Consider the following 20,915-nt stretch of genomic DNA (forward strand, 5'->3'; position numbering starts at 1 on the left):
CTGATAATTGAGATATTGTTAAACTAAAAAATTGATATAATTTGATCAACTATCTACACATTATAAAAGTAAACATTTTTGTTTATGTATTCTATATTTTATAATTAATTAAAATATTAATTTATTTTTAACTCGTATTTATTATATTAATTTAGAATAACTACAATATGTCTTAATTTATTAATATAATACCCTACTTAATTATTTATTATGTTAATATATTTTAATATTATATTATATTACTAATTATAAAAATAACCATGTTTGTTTAGGTTTATTATTACTTCAAAGTATATTATAAAAAGTAACTAATTCTCTTTTTTCCACTACATTTTCCATTTTGGGCACTAACACAAGAAAATACTTTTTAATACACTTTACATCGAACATACTAACACTAAAAAGTAATTCACTTTCCATTTTATTTTTTCACTTTTCACAATATTTGGTTTGATTTAACTAGTGGTTTTCATGTTCCTGCTTTGTTCATTACATGTTAAACACCTAACCAATACTACCTAAAAAATCGCCCTATAAGGAACGGAAGATGTAGGTACTTAACCTTAGGATCCTAACAAGCCTGCAATGCCCATAACATCATATCCCACCTTTGTGAGCCGACGTCCATGGCGGCCCTCTACTGGTCGACGACCCACTCTAGTTGGAGGCTTACTCTAGTTGCACTGGCCCAACCAACCTTATGGACCTACTAGTAATTTTAATCCAGCCTCTAGGTCACCCCTTTCGCTTGGGTCACTGCCGTTGCCAGGATTTGAATGCGCAACGCAGGTGTCTGCTCTGATACCAAATGTTAATCACTTAGCCAATACTACCCAAAATATTGGCCTATTATTACTTAACCCCAGAACCCTAACAGGCCCGCAATGCCCATAACATTACATTTGCTGAATTTGATGTACGTACTTGGAAGTAAGTTTGAGAGCCTCCCTCACATCCATTATTGCTCTTATATTTTGTTAAAGATAAGGTTTCGTTTTTTTTGCACGTCAAAACTAACATAATTCATGCAAAAAGGTAAAAAAGTAATTTTCATCGAATCATAAAAAGTACAAATTTCAGGCTCCCATATGCTGCAACACGTCAGGACAATACTATTTACATGCTTCACCGCTCGTGCCACCTGCTTTTTTGTCTCTCTTTTCAATTACAAAACCCCACCACCACCACTTCCATTTATGATTCTGGTTCGGTGGCTCCCTTTTATTTTCAGTTTGAAAATTACATATTGGTAAGTTTATAAGCATATGAAAGAAAGTTGATGGAGTCATTAGTGGGATTGAAGCATATTAATAGAACTGACAACAATTTTAAGCCACCTTCATTTGTTGCTAAACTCTTGGGAACTATAAAGACGATGGTTGGTTCAGAAACAGACCCAAGTTTGGTTTTTTAGGCACCGCGCACTGTGTAGAGCTTTTCAATTTTGGATTTATTAGGCCATCTACTAACACAGCCTTGTCGTATCTACAAAAAATAAGTTAAGAAGGGAAATGGTTTGATCCCACAAATACAATCATGGACGCTTGGTTTGCAAAATTGGCTACAAATCAAACTCTGGAGTTTGCACTGAAATGGACATGAATCAAACTCATCACCCTTTGGTACAGTCTCAGCATCCAAATAAAAACCAAACCTTTTCTTTGTCTTTGCATGAATAATAAGAGTATGGGTATAAGAAGATGGCCCCTAATACAAAGTCGTTGACTATAGAATAAATGTGAAAGCTTTAATTTTGCTGTCAAAATGTCGTCTGTGAGTTTGGAAGGTTTTACTTTTTAATTTTTTTCAACCTCAATTCAACCGTGTAACTGGCGTTGATTTTGTTTGACCCTGTAATTGGGGAGCTCCCCGCCAGTGGTGTCTCTGGAGTCTGGACCAGTTCCCACTCGCCTTCTCACACGAGCTGAATTTCCCGTGCTTTTTATGACTTCAGGAATGGAAAAACACTTTTTCCGGATATGATATTGTTATGTTCTGGATATTCTGGATGGATCCTTAGTATCAACGAGACGATTCGATATCCATTCCTCGTTTCCGAGTTGGAAAGGTCGGTAGCTATTGCGGAAGTGCATTCCTGCTTGTTGGGAAAAGTGGGACTTCAGTTGCTAGCTTGGGATCTCGTTTTTTCGGAAATAAAAGGTAGCCGGTACGGGATCGATGCTGTGGTTTTATCTGTTTGTTTTGAGTGTGTTGAACTTGCTCGGTAGCATTTGATGTTTGGAGTGATGGGTGTTTTTTGTTTGCCTTGATGGACCCTTCTTTTAGTTCTTTGGGATTTCTTTTTTAATGCTTGTTGTAGATCACTGGGTTCAGAGAAAGAACCGTCGAATATTTGTTACTGGGGAAGAATGCAGCTTGTCGATCTGGGGTTTTGGTGTTTCTGGTGTATTATGTTTGAAAGGCGCGATTGTCACGGACTTTTGTTTTGGTAATGTAGACGTCTTGGATGCATTATGGGAGCAAGTGTTTCTTGTGGAACGATTTGAAGGTAGAGAGTTTTGGGTGTTGTAGAATAGCAGCGGTCTCTTCTGGCGAGTATGTCAGGCTACGGGAAAATCAATCTTTATGCAAAAGACATGGATAGATTTGTTGTGTTTATACATGCTCTTTGATTGTTGGCCTTTTGAAAGGTGTGATCTGCGATTGATTTGATGGAGTATATCCTGTGTTGACTTGAAGGCTTTGGTTTTTTTTTCTGTGTCCTTCGTATGAAGAAGTGGCATCTGACAAATTCTTTTCTGATAGATTTGATTTCGCACTGGATGCAAAGAACTGAGGCTCAGTTGAAATTGGATACCTGGACATTTTTCTGTATCCTTTATTTGACAGATTTTGTAAGACCTTTCTTTTACCAAGAAATTATATAAACCGGTGGGATCTGTTCAATGTGTTCTTGTAAAAATGATCTCATTTAGCAGGAATATGTCAACAACGCACAGAGATGGTAGTATACCAAATGGAGAGCCACTGCCAGTCTCTTCATCATCTCATAAGTTGTTTTACTCTCAGAACTACTCTCCATCGACATTGTTAGCTTTGTCAGATTTTGTCTCACTTCTAAATAAAATTCGAGCTTCTATAAATAATATGTGCTCACCAAGAGCTTCTCGACCTTTGAAAAGGTCAAAGTCAAGAGGACAATTTTGGAAGCGGGCATTTTTTCATTTTCTTATCTGTTTTATGATTGGAATTTTTGGTGGAATGACTCCCTTTGCCTCATTGGATCACTCTGTGAATCCTGGGTCGAAGCACCGAGCGTTTTCATTTGAGGAGGACCCATCAAGTTCTAATTTGCAGCAACGCCTAAAACTAACAAGGAGTGTAGGCTTCCCGGCTAATGTTAGCATTGACATGGAAATTGCAAATGTTAGCATAGATAGAGGAATGGAGCAGATGTCAAGAAATGAGACTTCTGATGATACTTTTTCTTCTAAGAGAGATGATGCCTTTACTATACCATCCCCTGTTCAAGATTCTGATTTGGGATACCAGAAACTTTTGATTATTATTACTCCAACACAGCCTCAACCTTTTCAAGCTTATTATCTGAATCGTTTGGCATACACTTTAAGACTTGTCCAGCCCTCTTTGCTATGGATTGTGGTGGAGATGTCTTCCCAATCTGCAGAAACAGCTGAAATATTGAGGAAAACTGGTGTTATATATAGACATCTTGTATGCCATGCAAATTTAACTGATATACGACATAGAGGAGTTCACCAAAGAAATGTAGCTCTCTCTCACATCGAGAAGCACCGGCTTGATGGGATTGTGTACTTTGCAGCTGACCATAACTTGTATACACTTGATCTCTTTGAGCAGATGAGAACTATCAGGTATTTTCTCCCGTTTCCTTTGTGGTTGGTGACTTTTATTTGCTGTTTATTTGAGATGTTTATGTCATTTTCAATACTGCTTAGTGTCTGGTGCTGACATTTCGCACTATACCATTTTTTTAAAGACCAAACACCGAAAAAAGGCCCTAATTATCTTTCCTGGCCTCTTCTTCTACAGGGTATGTTTTTTGTCTTTTTGAAGAACTAGGTCAAGAATATATATATTTCATCTTCGTACACAATTTACTGTTGGTTAAATTTCTTAGTGCATAAGGATAACAAAAGCATCATTCAGATAGATTTTTGTATAAGGTGTGCTGGAGTTATGTGTCGAAGTTGCATTATCTTGTTATTTGGGTATGTTAATGCTTTTAGTGTTTAGTGTTCAATAGAAATTTCTCTTATTTGTATCATGATCTCAAATACGTGGGCCTTGGGACCCCCCTGACCACAACTTGGATGGTTGAACAGATCTTTGGGAAGTTGTTTTTCTTCAGTTTGTGCATCCATTGTACCAATTTCCATGAAGATACTAAATAGAATTAAGCTACACTATTAGGGTTGCTATAGAGACTGTTGATCAAATGACCTCATATCCTTCATATTGGGGCACTCGTTGCCAGATCAGTTGTATGAACATGGATATTTCTATACTTTGTTCTGTTGAAAAACAAGTACAGGGATATTTTTGGTTATTTTACCTTATCTTTATTTATATATCTTGATGTAATCTTGTTCTGTATGTCCAACTATGTCTATGGACCAAGTTTCATGTAAAGATAGGGTTTACACTTAAGTAAGGGCATGTTTATAAATTGTACCCAACTCTTACTATAAATAGAGGTTGGGAGACATGCACATCCCCCAATGCAGTTCGGTTTCTCTTTCTCTTTCGTCTCCACCTTCTCTCCCTCTCTTTCTCTCTCTTCAACTCTCTCTCTTCTTAACTTTTTCATGTTCCTATCTCAGTAGTGATCATCATGCACCATATATTACAAAGAACTAGTATGATCATCGCCAAACAAGTGATCCTTGCTAAGAGTCCTTATTATCTCTGTCTTTCAAGTTCAAATTCCTTGAAGCAGATACCTGTTCTTTTGCATGTTTAATGCAGGTCCATCTTTTTATGTCTGTGAAGTTTGGATGCAGTAGCTCATGAATCTGATGGAATCGGAGACATAATAGAACTGCCTAAGTTGGTTTTTCATTTTGCCTTTATCATCTTTGAAGACATTGGATTCTCTCCTTTGTTGTTCTTCATTTATTTGCTAATTATTTCATTACAAGATCACAGTGAACTAAGAGAAGGACAAAATATGCAGTAAAATTTTTAGTTCTAGCTCCTTGTTTGGCTTGTTCAGCACATGCAAAGTCCTTGACTGGTGGATAGATGTCCTAGAAGTTTCTTCATGTTATGGTTGATGAACATTTTATTCTGGTTGTTGACCTGGCTCAACTATTCTCCTTTACTTGGGATTGGGACCTGCATTAAGTACTTAAAACTCATGGATTTTATTTCCTGAGAGAATTCTTGGTGATAAATCCTCTAAGAGGAGTTCTAGGTGTTCTTTTATGTACACTGAGTATGATTGATTGACTATAATATGATTTATTTAGATAAATCCATTTAGAGGAATTCTTGGCGCTCTTTCCATCAGATGATTTACTTTTTCTGTTTATGAGAAAAAATATTAGTTGTTAGGACCCATATTCGAGGCACATAGAAAGTTAATAGTTATGTGCATTTTATGAAGCATAATATTGTTGAACATTTTATTCTGGCCGAGTGGCATATGGTGTCTCTCATATATGAGTTGCTATGATTGAATTTGGCATTCAATCTGCAGGAGATTTGGGGCTTGGCCAGTTGCCTTGCTTACAGAAAGCAAGAACAGAATCATCTTGGAAGGTCCAGTATGCAACAACAGCCAAGTGATTGGGTGGCACACAAATCCTAAGAGCAGCAGAATACGTAGATTTCATGTTGACATGTCAGGATTTGCCTTCAATAGTACTATATTGTGGGACCCGAAAAGATGGCACCGGCCCACTCCTGAGCCAGTTAGGCATCTGGACAAAGTGAAGGAGGGTCTCCAAGTCAGTTCCTCATCCAATTGGCACTCACTGTTTTTTCTTCATTACAAGTTGGAACTTAGCTTAGTGGATATACTCTTGCATTTCTTGGCAGGGGACGTCATTTATTGAGCAGATTGTGGAAGATGAAAGCCAAATGGAAGGATTACCACATAATTGCTCTAGAGTCATGGTTTGGCATTTCCAAGTGGAAGCCCCTCAACCTCTCCATCCTCGAGGATGATTGATGCAGAAGAATCTTGAAGTAGTGGTCCCTTTGACATGAACATGTAAGAGATCTACCAACTTCACAAAGCCTAATTTCTTTTATTAATTTCCCAGTAGTTGTTGAAAGCTAAATCAACCCAATTCAATTTATGCAATTTATCTTCTGACAAGAGTACTTTTTGTTGAATCAGTTGCTTAGAGATTTTCAGAACTACACTTTTCGATCAGGACAGTCCTCCAGGGCCAGGTGTTCACCTTCCTACGTTTACTGTGTTAGTTATCAACTCTTCAGGGGGGCAGTGTCAAGGATGTGAAGTTTCAATTCAATTCAGGGATCTGAGTTCTCCGCTCAGTGAAATTGCAGAGACAGCTGGTAAAGAAAATGGCAGGGGAAGAGATAAGCTGCCATTACCAGAGACACGGTTGCTGTACAGTGGATAGCATAATTGTATTTTTGTTTTTGACAGAAACCTGTTTTCTTATCAATGCCATCATTACAAAATTAGATGCAGGGAAAGTGATCCCGTAATTTATTTTTAGGAACAAAAATCTAAGACGGCATTATCTGAGGAAATTGTATCGACATTCAAAACTTCAACCAGCATTATCTTTCACCAAAATGGTCAGGACTGCGATGACGCTGACTAGCCCATTCATCATTACTTGTAAATTCTTCGTCATCTTCAGCAGACAATGGTGTCCTATCACCGTTGGTGCAGCATGAACCAGGGAGCACCCACTTTTGTCTGAAGCACCTTCTTCACTGTCCAAATAGCGCGGTGCTTCGTGTAAAAACTTGTACTTTTAAGATTATATGTTTGATTTTGAATAAGATGCCCCTTTTTCTCAACTTGTCGATATGTCCGAGTGGTTAAGGAGACAGACTCGAAATCTGTTGGGCTTTGCCTGCGCAGGTTCGAATCCTGCTGTCGACGATTCTATTTTCTATTTCTCCCAAAAGCAATTACTGATTTTGCAGTTCATTTTTACATCTGTTCCATCTATAGTGTATTCTAATCGTTGCCACCGACAAGTCGCAGTTCTGCTCTTTTTGTTGCCAGGAAAAGAGTTACCACCGTATCCGATCCTGTGCTGTTTTATTCAGTCCCTTTCCCTCTCCTGTCTCTGGAAACTCGCTCCCCTCTTCGGCCCTGGGAAAATCGCCTCCAACCCTAATTTTCTTGTTTTCCTGACGGGAACCGTCTCCTCGCGCAATCTCGTCGCTGAGAAAACATGACGACGAACACGCCGAATTTGGAGTGCCGGATGTACGAAGCCAAGTACCCGGAGGTGGACATGGCTGTCATGATTCAGGTCAAGAACATAGCCGACATGGGCGCCTACGTTTCGCTGCTTGAGTACAACAACATTGAGGGGATGATTCTCTTCTCCGAGCTCTCACGCCGTCGGATTCGGAGTGTCAGCAGTCTCATCAAAGTCGGCCGCCAGGAGCCCGTCATGGTCCTTCGGGTTGATAAAGAGAAGGGTTACATCGATCTCAGTAAGAGAAGGGTTTCCGAGGAAGATATTCAGACTTGTGAGGAGAGGTACAATAAGAGCAAGCTCGTTCACTCTATCATGCGCCACGTTGCTGAAACCATGCAGTTGGATTTGGAGGTAATAAATTGTTCATTTCTTGGCTTTTGTCTTCTCGGATTCGGCGTTTGCGTTGAACGAGCACTAGTAAAATGTCTCCTCCCATATGTGTCTGTATGCTTTCGCTAGGAGACGGAAAGTGGACTTGTCATTTCTCATTTGAATATATAACTTGAGCTAATAACTGCTGTGCGGATGCTTTATTTTTATTTTTTTTGCGTTTCTGATTACACTTACAACTTATCCGGAGTATTTCGGGTTTTAATTTTGACTATGCTGATTTTCATGGTGCATTCTGCTTTGCGACCGGGATTGATTACTCTCTCTTGTCTATGGTTCAACCAGTAAATTGCTGATGTTTTCAAATATTTTTGTAGCAAAAAAAGGTGTGCTAATCTTTTCAGAAAGTAGCTTTATCTGGTATAAGCTACATTACGAATATATGTATATTTCATATTGCATTTTTAAAATGTTCTCTCCTGCTGATTTTTGTCTCGTTTCTGCTGCTTCTCCTTCAATTGAATTTCCAGTGGGAAGGAATTCATCCTGCTTGAGTTTTGCATCAATGATCTGACCACTTCTATGTTTTGATTCATCTTGATTTTGGAATCAGGTGTAGTGAGTGCATCTTTATGGCCTTTAGTCAATAACCTTGGAGAGTGAAATGTCTTGCTGTCTTTGTTCTTGATAGGACTTATACATCCATGTTGGCTGGCCTTTGTACCGGAAATATGGTCATGCTTTTGAGGTGAGTCTGCTAATTGCCTTTGCAAACATATATCTGTTGTTTTTAAGGGCTTTTATTCTGAAAACTCTACCATATGAGCAGGCATTTAAGTTGATAGTAACAGATCGTGATTCAGTTCTAAACTCTCTCACTCGTGAAGTTAAGGAAGTCGGTCCTGATGGACAGGAGGTAAATATTTGCTCTGCTCGAACATTTGCTGTTTATATGTAATTATGAGCTCCCTTTGCACATTATATTATGCTGACATGCATGACAGGTCATAAAGGTAGTTCCAGCAATGACAGAGGAGGTCAAAGATGCCTTGATAAAAAACATCAGGAGACGGATGACACCTCAACCCCTAAAGATTCGTGCAGACATAGAAATGAAGTGTTTTCAATTTGATGGTGTTCTTCATATCAAGGTTACCTTTTCCTACTTTGATGGTTTCTGAACCTCTTTTGTTGATTTTGAAGATCTGCTAATCTCGTTTACTGATGGCAATCAACTTTTCAGGAGGCGATGAGGAAGGCAGAAGCTGCTGGGAATAATGACTGTCCAGTGAAAATAAAACTGGTTGCACCTCCATTATATGTGCTCACTACTCAAACACTTGACAAGGTTGGTTTTCGTGATCATCTATGCTGTGTGATATCTTGTTTGACAATCATTAAATATATGCTGCTACTTTATAAGAAGAGGCTTTGTCCTGTAAAGATCCTTTTCCCTCGTGTAACAACTCTTATATCTTGCACTTCTTGTATAGAAAAGAAAAAAATTGAAACATTGCCGTGTGAGAAAATGTCTAGGTGGTATAAAAAATTTATTCCACTACATGACTGCAGACTAACTAGAACCTGCAGTGAACAATAAGCTTTAGGAATTTTAAAGCAGTGGGATAAATTATGGAGCAATGACATTTCTTTTCCTTTGAGGTAACATGGAAATTGGTGACAGACATTTGTGAAAAATGTTTATAGACTTAAGTGTGTTCTTGGATTTAGTCTTTGGTTCAATTATCATATTGTTGGGATGGGGTTGGGGTTGGGGTTGGGTTTGGATGGGGGAGTGTTCAAGTCTCCCTGCTGATGGGCTGCTAAGGTTAATGAATATTTTAACAAAAAAAAGAAAATGGTAACCTTTTCCAATCTTTTTGACTAGCTGTGTTTTGTGATTACCTATGAAGTGCGACTGGTTGCAAAGGCTTTGGCCAGAGTTTTGGCAATGTTTGGGTAATTCAGAATTGTTTGAGTGTGAGAGATTTTGAGGTGGTTGACCACTTTTGTTGTGAAAAAGTGCATTCAATCAGGCCTTGTTGTGGTCTGGGATGATCTCAATCTGATATGGGGAGTAACTCACCAACACTCTTTGTATAAATGGCTATTTGTTCGGGGCTTCGTTTATTTGTTTGGTTGGCTGGGTTTGCAGGTTACATGAAATATTCTGTTCAATGAGATGAACATCTCAATGCATTTGGTGTATTCTTGGTCCTGAACGTTGCATCCAGGGCCACCTGTTATGTTATGTGAGCTGAATTTGCATTTCATTCTCATTTACTGGTTAGTAGTTTCTATGGACCAATTAGATACATTTTTTGAATGCTTGCTTGCAAATGAAAACTATCTAATCTATTGAAATTTGATTAAGTAAATAGTTGCAGCACAGGAAATCTTGTTGGCAAGTTACATTTGTGTATGTATTTTAGGTTACCTTTTTTTCAGTCTCACGGCCTCATATATAATCATTTATGATCTACTTGAAATTCCTATATTAGTTGAGACCTGCATATAATGTCAAGAAAAAAAAATGAAAAGAACAGTGGGAGAAATGGAACTAATTTACCTTATTATTATTATTTTTTGGGGAAGAGAATTTACCTTATTAGTTTAGGTTAGATGACTTTAATATTTTGAAAATTGTTAATTTTGCGCTTATGCACATTGACAGGAACAAGGCATATCAGTTTTAAACAATGCAATCAAAGCTTGTACAGAAGAGATCGAGAGGCACAAGGGAAAACTTGTCCTGAAGGAGGCACCAAGAGCGGTAAGTTCAATTTGTAACTAGAATGGAAAACGAATGTGATTGATAGACTCGGACTGATTTTATTCATTTTTTAAACATGGGATATTACAGGTGAGCGAACGAGATGACAAATTGCTTGCTGAGCACATGGCAAAACTCCGATCTGCGAACGAGGAAGTTAGTGGAGATGAAGACTCTGAAGAGGAGGAAGATACAGGAATGGGTGCTATTGATGTGGACAATTCTGCTGGTATAACAGAGTAGAGAAATCAGGTTGAAAAGTAGAGATTGATTTCATACAAAATTTAACCGAATGTTTGAGGGTAGTTTGTATACAATCGGTACGTGAGTGTTACATCATTAAATACTTCCGGTATCTACCATTTTATTTTGCGGGCTGTGTGTTGGAAATGGCCAGGATACTTCATTTCTTGGAAAGGAGTATTAACAGTTTTTGCAGTTAATATTATTATGTTTATGTATGAATATGCTAATATTACTCAGGACTAAATGTACATATTTTTATGTATTTTTTATAATGGGGTTTAACATTTTATTTTGGGCTTCAATAAACTGCAGGAACATAATTTGCTTTGAGAGGAGGCAAACTTTCCAGAATTCAGTATCTTATTGTCAAAGCTATCACAAGTCTCAGGCTCTCATCACTCTGGAGCTGAGAAAAAGCTTTCCTCTTTAAAGGATCGAAAATAAGTATTTAATATGAAGAATCTTATCATTGCATTTTTAATCTATTAATCTAACTAGATCTTCATCTTCTCCACCAAAATTTATATCCTGTAACCATGATTCTGAAAGGACAGGGCTCATAATCTCTAACAGGAATGGAGTAGAGCTCACTTCAGGTACGCTCACTAGACCAACCACTGTTGAGTTCTCTTCTGCTACTTCAGTATCTTTCGGTCAAGCTTCAAGCTTCCGTTCTGAAATTCTCAGCTATGGTACCCAACTTGGATCTTTTCCTCGTGGCTTTCCTTCATGCCACTCTCATCTGTTGCAGCCTTCTTGTCTGCATTTTCCTGCTCCTGATCTGCCTCTTGGCAGCTTCAACTGCCACTCTCTTCTCTATCATAGTGATCGATGCCTACGACATTGTTGCTCCGATTCTACAGTTGATGGAGACTCTGAATGCGAATCTGGAATTGGGTTTTACGTTGTTGTTGAAGATGGTGACCCGCCGCGCCGTCGACGCTGGACTAGCTCTGGAACCACGCCTAATGTTGATGGTTTCAGAAATCAAGGCAAGGACTCGGTATGTTAAGGATTTTTTTCAAGAGGTTTTATATTGAAGAAATTTCAACAAGGGGACGTTGGATGTAGATATTGTCTTTACTGTTTTTTGTTTTCCTTTTGATCCAGTTGATAATATCTAACTCTTAATAAAAAGTTAAAATTATGCTTCTTAAGAATCTTTTAAGTAACAGTTAATTTTATTTGGTGTGTGATATGATAAATCAAATGAATTTCTAAACACCGTAAACAGAAAGATTTACCTCCAGTTATGACGATCAGTTTCTAACAGAACAAACATATGCTCGTTTATTAAGAGTCTTCTTATGGAAAACACAGGTGGTCTGTTAGACCAAATCGTAAACATAAATTTCCCTTTTCTCAATAAGAGAAGTTAACAGATAACAAGGAATGAGCCATTTTATTTTCCTTCTCTTACAAGAAAGAAGATAAGTTGCTCGTTGTCATGGGCAAAGGAATGAGCCATTTTATTTTCCTTCTCTTCTTTCTTCCTCATTTCTCTTTGATCTCCACGTTTAGTCTCCCCCCTCGGCGCTCTAGCAATTGCTGTCCACACTTCTTCGACAAGGAGTAAGGATGCATGGTATTGGAACAACTGAATCTCAACAAATAGATAAAGCTAAACAAATAGATGAGGATGACGATTATAGAAGATAATCCAAGATATAACCAAATCTGTTCAAATTTAAATATTTTTCAAATATTTGTAACAGATGTATCTTATCTACAAAACACCTATAAATACAACTGCATGTAGTCCTCCAGAATCAAGGAAGGAAAACATTGTTTCTATCTATCCTGTTTTGTTTTTACACATGGCACGTGGGTAACTTTTAGGTAAGTTTCTTGTTATTATTTAATAAAATTATTTTAAAATTTATAAAAATCACAAAAGTTATAAAAATATATAATAATATATACTTTCTTTAAGATTTATTAGAATAATAAATATCTCAAGTATAAATGTATTTTTAATAAAAATCTACATATAATCAGGTAATGAAAAAAGCTAGGTATAGAATAACTTTTACCCATTTATGTTTTTATTTAATAATGATAAACAGATAATGAAAAAAAACGATATGTATACTTAATTAGGTCATTTTTTTGTTTTATTTCTATTTCATTTAATAAAGGTGACAAAAAGTCCGATAAAGAGGTAAATTAACTTCGTAAATTATACCGTATGCTTGAACCTGCATATGTTCGAGTTTGACTTGATTTGAATACTTTGAACTCGAATTCAATCTCGTACCTGAAATTGGGTTCAAACCCAAAAATTTCAATGAGCCTGTTCCAACCAACCTACATTTAAAACTTAAAAAATTAAAAAATAATAAAAATAAATAAAAATTTATTGTGATGAAATTAATACTATTTAAAGAAAAAGTATTACATATGAGTCTAAGATTTTGGAATGAATTATACTAATGTTTAATAACCAGCTTAATAGACCTAAAAGAAAGAACAAACACTTCATTCAATAGTATGTATTCCATTGATAAACAACAATATTCGATGATGAGGAACCCAAAAAGGCCAAACTATTGATTGTCTTTGAGGTTTGAGGTAAACCAACTAAAGAGGATATTGACAAGAGTTAAAATTGATGCTAATGAGTCGATTCATGAGTTAACAAGCCGAGTTTAGAAAATATCGAGTTTGTCTTATTATACTTAATGAACCTTATTTCAAGTTTTAGCTGGAGCAAACTCAAATAAAAATTGAACTTAAAAAGACTCTAAACTCAAAAATATTGTCTCTTGTGTCACCATTTTTGAATTAAACATGCCACGATGAAACGGTAAAACACTTATCAACCAACTAAAGAGGAAATTGACGATAGTAATTAGAGTAAAATATATTTTTATAAAAAAATTGATGCTAATAAGTCGATTCATGAGTTAATAAGCTGAGTTTTGGAAATATCGAGTTTGTCTTATTATACTTAATGAACCTTATTTTAAGTTTTAACTAAAACAAACTCAAATAAAAATTGAACTTATAAGACTTTAAACTCATAATTACTGTCTCTCGTGTGACCATTTTTTAAATAAACATGCCAATGAAACGGTAAAACCACCTAGTAAGTCTCAAATCTCAATTAATTCCCGCGCCCCAAATCCCAACACCGCACATAACGGTTTTTAAGTTTATCCAGAACATGACCAAACTACCCTCATTATTGCCGTCTCGCTTCCTCACCGGTTACCGATTAAAGTAGAACATCTGCAGACTCCTCTTAGCACTGCCAATCCCTGATCACTGTCGCGGATTTCTCCGGTTTCGGTTGTTGTTTTGCGCGATTTATTCAGCGCAGACGGGAACAGGTAAACTTCACAGCGATGGACGAAGAAAACCTAGTGACCTCCTCCTCTTCTTCCTCCAACGCCAATCCTCCTTTCGAGGGTGCCTGGATATCAACCTATCGAAGACTATATCCTCGATGGAAATCTTTCAGGGATTCTTCTCAGGTAGCGCTAGTAATCTATTCTGCATATCAAAGTTTTCTCTCTTCATTTTTCTGAATTATTCGTAAGGTTCCATTTGACAATTTGTTTTAACTTTCGTTTCTTTGTATTTCGGTTGTGGTACTTCAGATTAATCAATGAATATGTTGTTTTTTCTTTCGACTTAATTGTAGTATTTGGTTTTTTTCTGGGGCATATAGTCGTGGGATTCTTTGAAAACGAGGTCGATTGGGATGATACTGGTGACGTACTTCGCAAGTTTTCCTTTCTCGTGCATTGAAATTCCAGGTGCTGTAAGTGAACCCCATATACACTTTTGAAAACAGGTGTTGATTCCACTTACTATCTCCAAAGTTAATCAGTTCGACGCGGCGAGGTTGGATGTGGAAATGGCGGGTATGTTGAAGGAACAGTTAGTTAAGGTCTTCTCTTTGATGAAGGTAAGAGTTTATATTAGTTTTGGAGGTATTTGTACCTATGCTACCATTTCGTTCCATGTTGTTTGATTGGGACAGTATTCCATTTTTCTTGTTCGGATTAGCCAGGATTGTTGTTTCAATATGAACCTGAGCTTGATGCATTTCTCGAGTTTCTCATCTGGAGATTTTCAATATGGGTAGATAAACCAACACCAGGGAATGCTCTTATGAATCTTAGATATAGAGACGAACGTGCAGCACCAATAAGAGGGAAAGAAGGTCTGAATTTACTTCACTCAGCTTCTTTAATCTTCTAAGTCTCTTCTTTATATGTTTAAAATTCGGTGACCATAATTGCAATTTCGGTCACTCATGGAATGTTTTCAAACCAAAAATCAAAGTTAACAACTTTATATTATTTACTGCATTTGGAAGTTAGAATCACATCCCTGTGATTATTTGGTAAATAAGCTAAAGTCTTGAGTTCTTTGGAGGTCAGAATCACATTCAGATATGTTTCTATATAAGGATGTTGCACAACCTCTTCCGAAGACTCTGAGACTCAGTTAAACTGGTGCGAAAGGATGCTACGACCTTCACTTCTGTGTGGGGATAAAGTATTATTCTTACCAATCTGTTTTGTGGTATCTCCTATCTAGTGAGAACGGGGCTCGAAGGACCAGGCCTAACAATTGCTCAGAAAATCTTGTATTGTCTTGGAACTGTTGGGGGTCAGTATATATGGGCTCATTTACAATCATTTTCTGCTTTCCGTAGATGGGGAGATTCTGAACAGGTGCTCTCTCTCTCTCTCTCCCCTCCCCCCTCTGTGTGATAAGTCTGAAATTGTATTGTTCAACTTTACTATCAAACTTGGACACTTACCTCTTGTTCTATATGCTTCAGAGACCATTGGCTCGTAGAGCTTGGGTGTTAATACAACAAATGGAAGGCTTTTATAAAGCTGCCAGCTTTGCCAACTTACTGATATTTCTTTATACAGGAAGGTATATAATTTTTTATGTCAAACATTTCTGTCAGTGTTTTCACTTTCAGTTGGTGATTCCCAACAACTAGGCACTTTAACTTAACATCATTTAAGCAGAGTGACTTTTTTGGTGTGGAACAGCAATTATGTCAAGATTTTGTTCAAAAGTTTAATATTTAGCTTTTTGTAAGTCCTCATTCTGACTGTTTTAGGCTCTCAAACACTGTCATTGTCTTGATTGGCTTATTGCTTTCTAATATAGCATTTTGGGTAGCTTTCTAGTTTCAATGTTGACAGGCATATACTCTATTCCAGGTTTCTTTTAGTAGTTGGTTCTGACTGAGAGTTATCTTTATCTAGAAACTGTGTTGAAAGATGATTGACTGAAATTTTGTGTTTGTCTGTGTACCTGCAAAGACAGATTGTGGATTATAGAAGAATGTAATTGGTTGAATTAATCAGTACATAGGAAAGAACTTTTGATGAACTGATGCATGGCCATGTCTCAACTGAATTTCGTCTTTTTAAGGTGTGTTAGGTGGTACAAGCATGTACGTTTTTGTGTGACTGTGACTCAAAGTTTGTCATTGATTGGTAGTGCAGGTACAGGAATCTTATTGAAAGAGTTCTTAGGGCAAGACTAGTCTATGGGAGTCCCAATATGAACCGATCTGTTAGTTTTGAGTACATGAACCGTCAATTGGTTTGGAATGAGTTCTCTGTAAGTTCCACCCTCTAGTGCCAATCTGTTTGATTTGGTGAATGAAGACTTGTGATTAGGGTTGAGAATATTAGTTTGAATAAGTAAAATTTCTTTGTCAATTGATGATTTCTTCCCTAAGGGAAGCCCTAAAAATCATTAGGATGAGAATGTATGGAATTGGTGCTTTACTGAAATTTATGATAACTTTGTGTGCTCTCTCATGTTTTGTAGGGCCTCTTATCTTTCAGGATCCCTAAAGCTTTCTCCCTGTCCGTGATACACTTGCAACTTTTTTTTTTTTTAACAGAGAATTTTTTCAGCAGACAGCAAACCTCTAATGTCATGCTTATTGTCTGTTAAGCTTTGGGTACAATTAAACAGTGAGAACACTCTTGGGGTGGGCGTTTCATTATCGCTTACTGTATCAAAATCTAATATTGAATTGGCTGATACTATCGTGTATTCGGTCATATTGACCTGTCTTGGGTTAAAATTTATTTAAAAATAAATAAATATGACATGAGTCATGTATTGTATCTGCACCTCCCAAGATCTGAGACGTATTGGATGATATGGAAGAAGTATATCTGATACACCACTTCAACTATATGGTTCTGGGTTCCATGGAGCTGACATAGACCAAATGCAAGTTCCTCTGCATCATTTCTTTTCTTTTGCACAATAGAAATTATATTTTGGCATAAGAAAATGTGAAGGTGTCTGCTTGCTTATCTCAATGTCACTGTGGTTATAGAGATGAAAAACCAAAGCATTTCTAGCCATGTAACTCCTGTAAAGGTTGACTCAAAGTTTGGATAGGTTGCAATATTGGTCACTTGATCTACTCGAACATTCTGGACTGCCATGTTGTTGTGTGTATTTGCTTTTTTGTCAATCATTTGCTGAAGGAATTGGCATTATATTCGATTTGGTCGCTTGTACTAAGCTGTGATATCTTTACAAACATAAAGATGATTTGATGTGAAAGAAGATGGAAAATTTTTGAATTCTTCTTCAGCAGATATGTTTGAAAAGCTGTTGCTATTCTTGTGCAGGAGATGTTGTTGTTGCTCCTTCCACTTATGAAATCTGCTTCAGTAAAAAAATTTCTTCTTCCATTCTCCAAAGACAATCCTACTGGGTCTTCCAGCGATGACACTATGTGTCCTATTTGCCAGGCAAATCCTACTATTCCTTTCATAGCCCTCCCTTGCCAGCACAAGTAAGTAACTGTCTTTAGTGTTGAAATTTGTTTTGTATATTTGACCTTTTGAGTGACCACATCATCATCAACAAGCACAATAGTGGATTTGTTATCTAACTTTAGTAATTTACAAACTGCAAATCTCTCTAGTCTTTGTTCTGCTGTTAAAAAACCTGGAAAAGACACGTTCTGTGTAATTTTTGGCTCAAAAGAGCATGCAGATGACATATGTGAAAGCCCTCGTGATCCTTATAGGAAAAAAGAAAGAAAGATAATTAAGGGGACAGAACTATCTAGCTAGCAATGAATCCTATCCATTCTTCATGGATTTAGCTGTATAATCCAGACCTAATCTTTGCTTCTTGGATGCTATGAACAGTCAAAACTGTTTGGCATAACTTTATTGTTGATAAGATCGACTAAATCTCTCAGGATACTGGGCTCATTATCATTAGATGGTCTGTGCAACTTCCCAAAGCAAACAACAACCATGTAAACAAAAATAGTCAGAAGTCGGCCCCACATAAGATAGGGACAAAATTAGACTGGGAAATTACTAGGCAAAACGAAAAAAATGAAACCAACACTGAGAAACTTTTATTCAAGAGACAGAAAAGGATAAAAGCTATTGAAGGTGACTGTACGACATCTCTTATCAAAGAAGTTGACTCGTAGATGTTTGTTTTTAAAACAAAGTTGTTCTAGATGAACCTTGAAACACAAGGACGAATGCCTTGAAAATAGAGATCTTATTTGTGTAGGATAGGTATAACTATATAGCTGATGCCTGATAGCTCAGAGAAGTTTCTGGGTAATGTATCTTCATTAAAAGATATTATAAAGAGGATTTTGGATGAAATACCAAAAAGTTATTTTTCCAAACAGTTTAAAACCAAATTTAGCTCTCCAGCATGATTTTGTTTTGTGTAGGATAGATATAACTATATAGCTGATGCCTGATAGTTCAGAGAAGTTTCTGGATAGATGTATCTTCATAAAAGTTTTTGTAAAGAGGATTTTGGATGAATACAAAAGGTTATTTTTTTTCCTAAACAGTTTAAAATCAAATATAGCTCTGCTGTATAATTTTGGAGTAGTTATCTGAGCCAAGGTGCTTGTTTGATCCTACCTGATGGCCTGATTGTAGATCTATGCCACTCCGACCACTTGGAAATCCTGGGTAGTACATCCACTTTTGACTAATTTGTTCCTTACTGGGAAGCTACTTAACACCGTGTCTGCTGGTGCACCCCTGGGGTACATGGCTGCATATTGTTTGATGGAGCATCATTATGGAGGGGGTTTGTTTGGTGCTGTCATTGGAGTCTTCAATGTTGTAGAAGTTTGTTGTCTTCCTAATCAACTATTTACCTTTGAAGTCCTTTTTACCCAATGTGGATCTCTCCAGCAGGAGTTCACATTTACTAGCTTTGAGGCATCTTATTCATTGATCCACTTCAATAGTTTAATGCAGAATTTGAACAGAAAGAAGCTTCAAAATGTTGTCTTAACTCCCTGTTGCTAGTAAGCCAACTAGATTAGTGACCATAACATTGAGTAGAAATTAAGAAGAAAAATCCTGATGTAACTCACTGAGTGCATTTTGATGTTTGTGTGGCAGTAGAAACTCCTTTGAATAATAACCGTCTTCTTCATTTCAAACAGGTATTGTTATTATTGCCTCAGGACAAGATGTGCCTTTGCCCCATCATTCCGGTGTGCACGCTGCAATGAGCCTGTTGTGGCCATGCAACGGCATGGTATTGCTAGTGGTAAAAGTCCCAAATCTAAACCTTTAACGTTGCACAACTGATGTATAAAATGCCACAAAATGGGAATAAGGTTGTCTGCCCATTGGCAACATTTCCAGCCTTTTCAAATATATTTTTTCTTTGGATTTTTTTCACATATTTCCCTCATTCTATTTTTATGAAGTCTCTTCCATGCCGGGGAAGTTTCAGAATATGTTAATTTAACAATGTTTGGCTGCAAGACCAAACCTGAACATGGAATCATAAATCTAATCTCCTCCGTCATTTCTTCTTCTTTTAGTAGAAAGGGTTAATTTGGTATCTTTTATGTATTATAAAGTCAAGTGTTAGTGAGCCAGAGTAAGGTACTTGGGCCAAATTTCCTATGACCAATAATTAACATTAGGAAGTTAAGCAACCCTAGGAACTTGTGGCCTTAACTTAGAAGGAACTGGATAAAAGCTTCCTAATGTTTCAAGAAGTAACTTTTTTTATGTATTATACTGGAATTTGTAGTTCATTAGAGTTTTAACTTAATTAACAAGGCAGTACATGAATGAGATATATTTACATGGAAAAAGAACATGGATAGGGGCCCATGAGGAGACTCTCAGAGATGACTTTGGTTACTCATGCAAACTGTTAAGAGGACAATGAACTGTGATTTGATCTGCCAACAAAGAAGCACAAGCAATGTTTCTATTGCAGCCAAAAATCAAATCCCCTCTTGTTCTCATTCCCACGAGAGGGAGAAGCCAGAAAATTCTAACGAGAAACATTCTATGCCCGCTTGGTTTCGGAAGAAACACACATCGCAGCTCTCTCCAACTGCAGTGGTCGTCTCACAGCATCTCCTTTCCCACAACCATCCAGACATGTAAGCCATCGTTTCTTCATCCCCTTCTTGTCTCATCCCCTTCTGTCGGCTCATGTCTCCGTAGAATTTGTCCTCGGTGAATATATTCCTTACTCGTCTGTTTTGTCTCCTATTGACCATTCAATCTGTCTCAGTTACCATTTGAAATTTACGTGATCTTTTTCCTGCTTAAGAGTTACAGACCCTCCCTAGGAAATAAAAGTCCCGTCTTGTGAAGAAGAAAACATGGAGAAGATGGCCAGAAAGTTTGGACCATTTGACTTTTATTGTGGAAGCAAGAAACTCCACCACTCCCATCCATCAATTAATCGACGACAAGAAGCAACAAAAAACGAGAAAAGAGATGGGAAGAAAAACAAGGGTCTCTTCCATCGTAGGAGGATTACATCATCTCATATCGGAGCTGACACTACAGTGCTACAGCTTCCCCAAGTAGACCACTTAAAAATTCCGAATCAATCTTTTGAACTTTGAAGTTTGGACCCAGAAAGAATCGATTGAGCCAAATCGAAAGACTGCTTGTAGTCGCAGATGCCACTGAGCGGAGGATCCCAACTCCAACTGAAAAGGGTACTTTTATGATTCAATTTTAAATACTTTTCTTCTTTAAACGTGGGGATTTTGGGTTTAGTGAAGGCTGTCCAGCATTGGACAGCACTTCCAGGTACATTGTACTTTTAACTGGCCCAGGTTAATGGCCTCAGCACTACACCCACATTTCAGTTGG

At 37.2% G+C, this 20,915-nt stretch overlaps 3 protein-coding genes and 1 non-coding gene across 9 annotated transcripts; all 4 read left to right on the plus strand.

Annotated features, from left to right (window-relative positions):
• Positions 1-1,829: 1,829 nt before the first annotated feature.
• On the plus strand, positions 1,830-6,669 carry LOC137945632 (probable beta-1,4-xylosyltransferase IRX9H). The gene is made up of 4 exons (XM_068791580.1): positions 1,830-3,857; positions 5,705-5,954; positions 6,046-6,220; positions 6,350-6,669. Exons 1-3 carry the CDS (start codon positions 2,923-2,925, stop codon positions 6,172-6,174), a joined length of 1,314 nt encoding a protein of 437 aa, XP_068647681.1. The 5' UTR covers positions 1,830-2,922; the 3' UTR covers positions 6,175-6,220; positions 6,350-6,669.
• A 342-nt stretch (positions 6,670-7,011) lies between these two features.
• TRNAS-CGA (transfer RNA serine (anticodon CGA)) lies at positions 7,012-7,093 on the plus strand. Its single transcript has one exon. It is a non-coding gene; the product is annotated as a tRNA-Ser (tRNA).
• A 122-nt stretch (positions 7,094-7,215) lies between these two features.
• LOC137946352 (eukaryotic translation initiation factor 2 subunit alpha homolog) lies at positions 7,216-11,916 on the plus strand. Of its 6 annotated transcripts, none has more exons than XR_011111066.1 (9): positions 7,216-7,775; positions 8,446-8,502; positions 8,584-8,670; positions 8,759-8,905; positions 8,998-9,102; positions 10,429-10,527; positions 10,618-10,756; positions 11,086-11,465; positions 11,569-11,916. XR_011111066.1 is itself a non-coding variant. In XM_068792613.1 (8 exons), the coding sequence occupies exons 1-8, from the start codon at positions 7,392-7,394 to the stop codon at positions 11,091-11,093; spliced, it is 1,026 nt and encodes a 341-aa protein (XP_068648714.1). In that variant the 5' UTR covers positions 7,216-7,391; the 3' UTR covers positions 11,094-11,916. The 6 variants fall into 6 exon arrangements, 2 of the variants coding, with proteins under 2 accessions (XP_068648714.1, XP_068648713.1); XR_011111064.1 differs by having other exon boundaries at positions 11,086-11,369; positions 11,461-11,916; XR_011111065.1 differs by having other exon boundaries at positions 11,086-11,369; positions 11,525-11,916.
• Positions 11,917-14,017: 2,101 nt separating this feature from the next.
• On the plus strand, positions 14,018-19,596 carry LOC137946389 (peroxisome biogenesis protein 2-like). Its single transcript, XM_068792660.1, has 8 exons — positions 14,018-14,249; positions 14,573-14,686; positions 14,788-14,944; positions 15,325-15,461; positions 15,572-15,672; positions 16,257-16,374; positions 17,412-17,578; positions 19,226-19,596. The coding sequence occupies exons 1-8, from the start codon at positions 14,121-14,123 to the stop codon at positions 19,371-19,373; spliced, it is 1,071 nt and encodes a 356-aa protein (XP_068648761.1). The 5' UTR covers positions 14,018-14,120; the 3' UTR covers positions 19,374-19,596.
• Positions 19,597-20,915: the final 1,319 nt, after the last annotated feature.

This window comes from Aristolochia californica, unplaced genomic scaffold, assembly GCF_029961685.1.
Source record: "Aristolochia californica isolate CCGP_79_NKW_82.1479 unplaced genomic scaffold, dmAriCali1.0.hap1 SCAF_12, whole genome shotgun sequence".
Lineage (NCBI taxonomy): Eukaryota > Viridiplantae > Streptophyta > Magnoliopsida > Piperales > Aristolochiaceae > Aristolochia > Aristolochia californica.

Excerpts from the sequence above, each read along its gene's own strand:
- LOC137945632 (XM_068791580.1), top strand. The coding sequence starts at position 2,923 with ATGATCTCATTTAGCAGGAATATGTCAACAACGCACAGAGATGGTAGT. Across the intron at positions 3,858-5,704 it reads GAGCAGATGAGAACTATCAG|GAGATTTGGGGCTTGGCCAG; the intron begins GTATTTTCTCCC and ends TTCAATCTGCAG. Across the intron at positions 5,955-6,045 it reads AAGTGAAGGAGGGTCTCCAA|GGGACGTCATTTATTGAGCA; the intron begins GTCAGTTCCTCA and ends ATTTCTTGGCAG.
- LOC137946352 (XM_068792612.1), top strand. The coding sequence starts at position 7,392 with ATGACGACGAACACGCCGAATTTGGAGTGCCGGATGTACGAAGCCAAG. Across the intron at positions 7,776-8,445 it reads CCATGCAGTTGGATTTGGAG|GACTTATACATCCATGTTGG; the intron begins GTAATAAATTGT and ends TGTTCTTGATAG. Across the intron at positions 8,671-8,758 it reads TCGGTCCTGATGGACAGGAG|GTCATAAAGGTAGTTCCAGC; the intron begins GTAAATATTTGC and ends CATGCATGACAG.
- LOC137946389 (XM_068792660.1), top strand. The coding sequence starts at position 14,121 with ATGGACGAAGAAAACCTAGTGACCTCCTCCTCTTCTTCCTCCAACGCC. Across the intron at positions 14,687-14,787 it reads AGGTCTTCTCTTTGATGAAG|CCAGGATTGTTGTTTCAATA; the intron begins GTAAGAGTTTAT and ends TGTTCGGATTAG. Across the intron at positions 16,375-17,411 it reads TGGTTTGGAATGAGTTCTCT|GAGATGTTGTTGTTGCTCCT; the intron begins GTAAGTTCCACC and ends ATTCTTGTGCAG.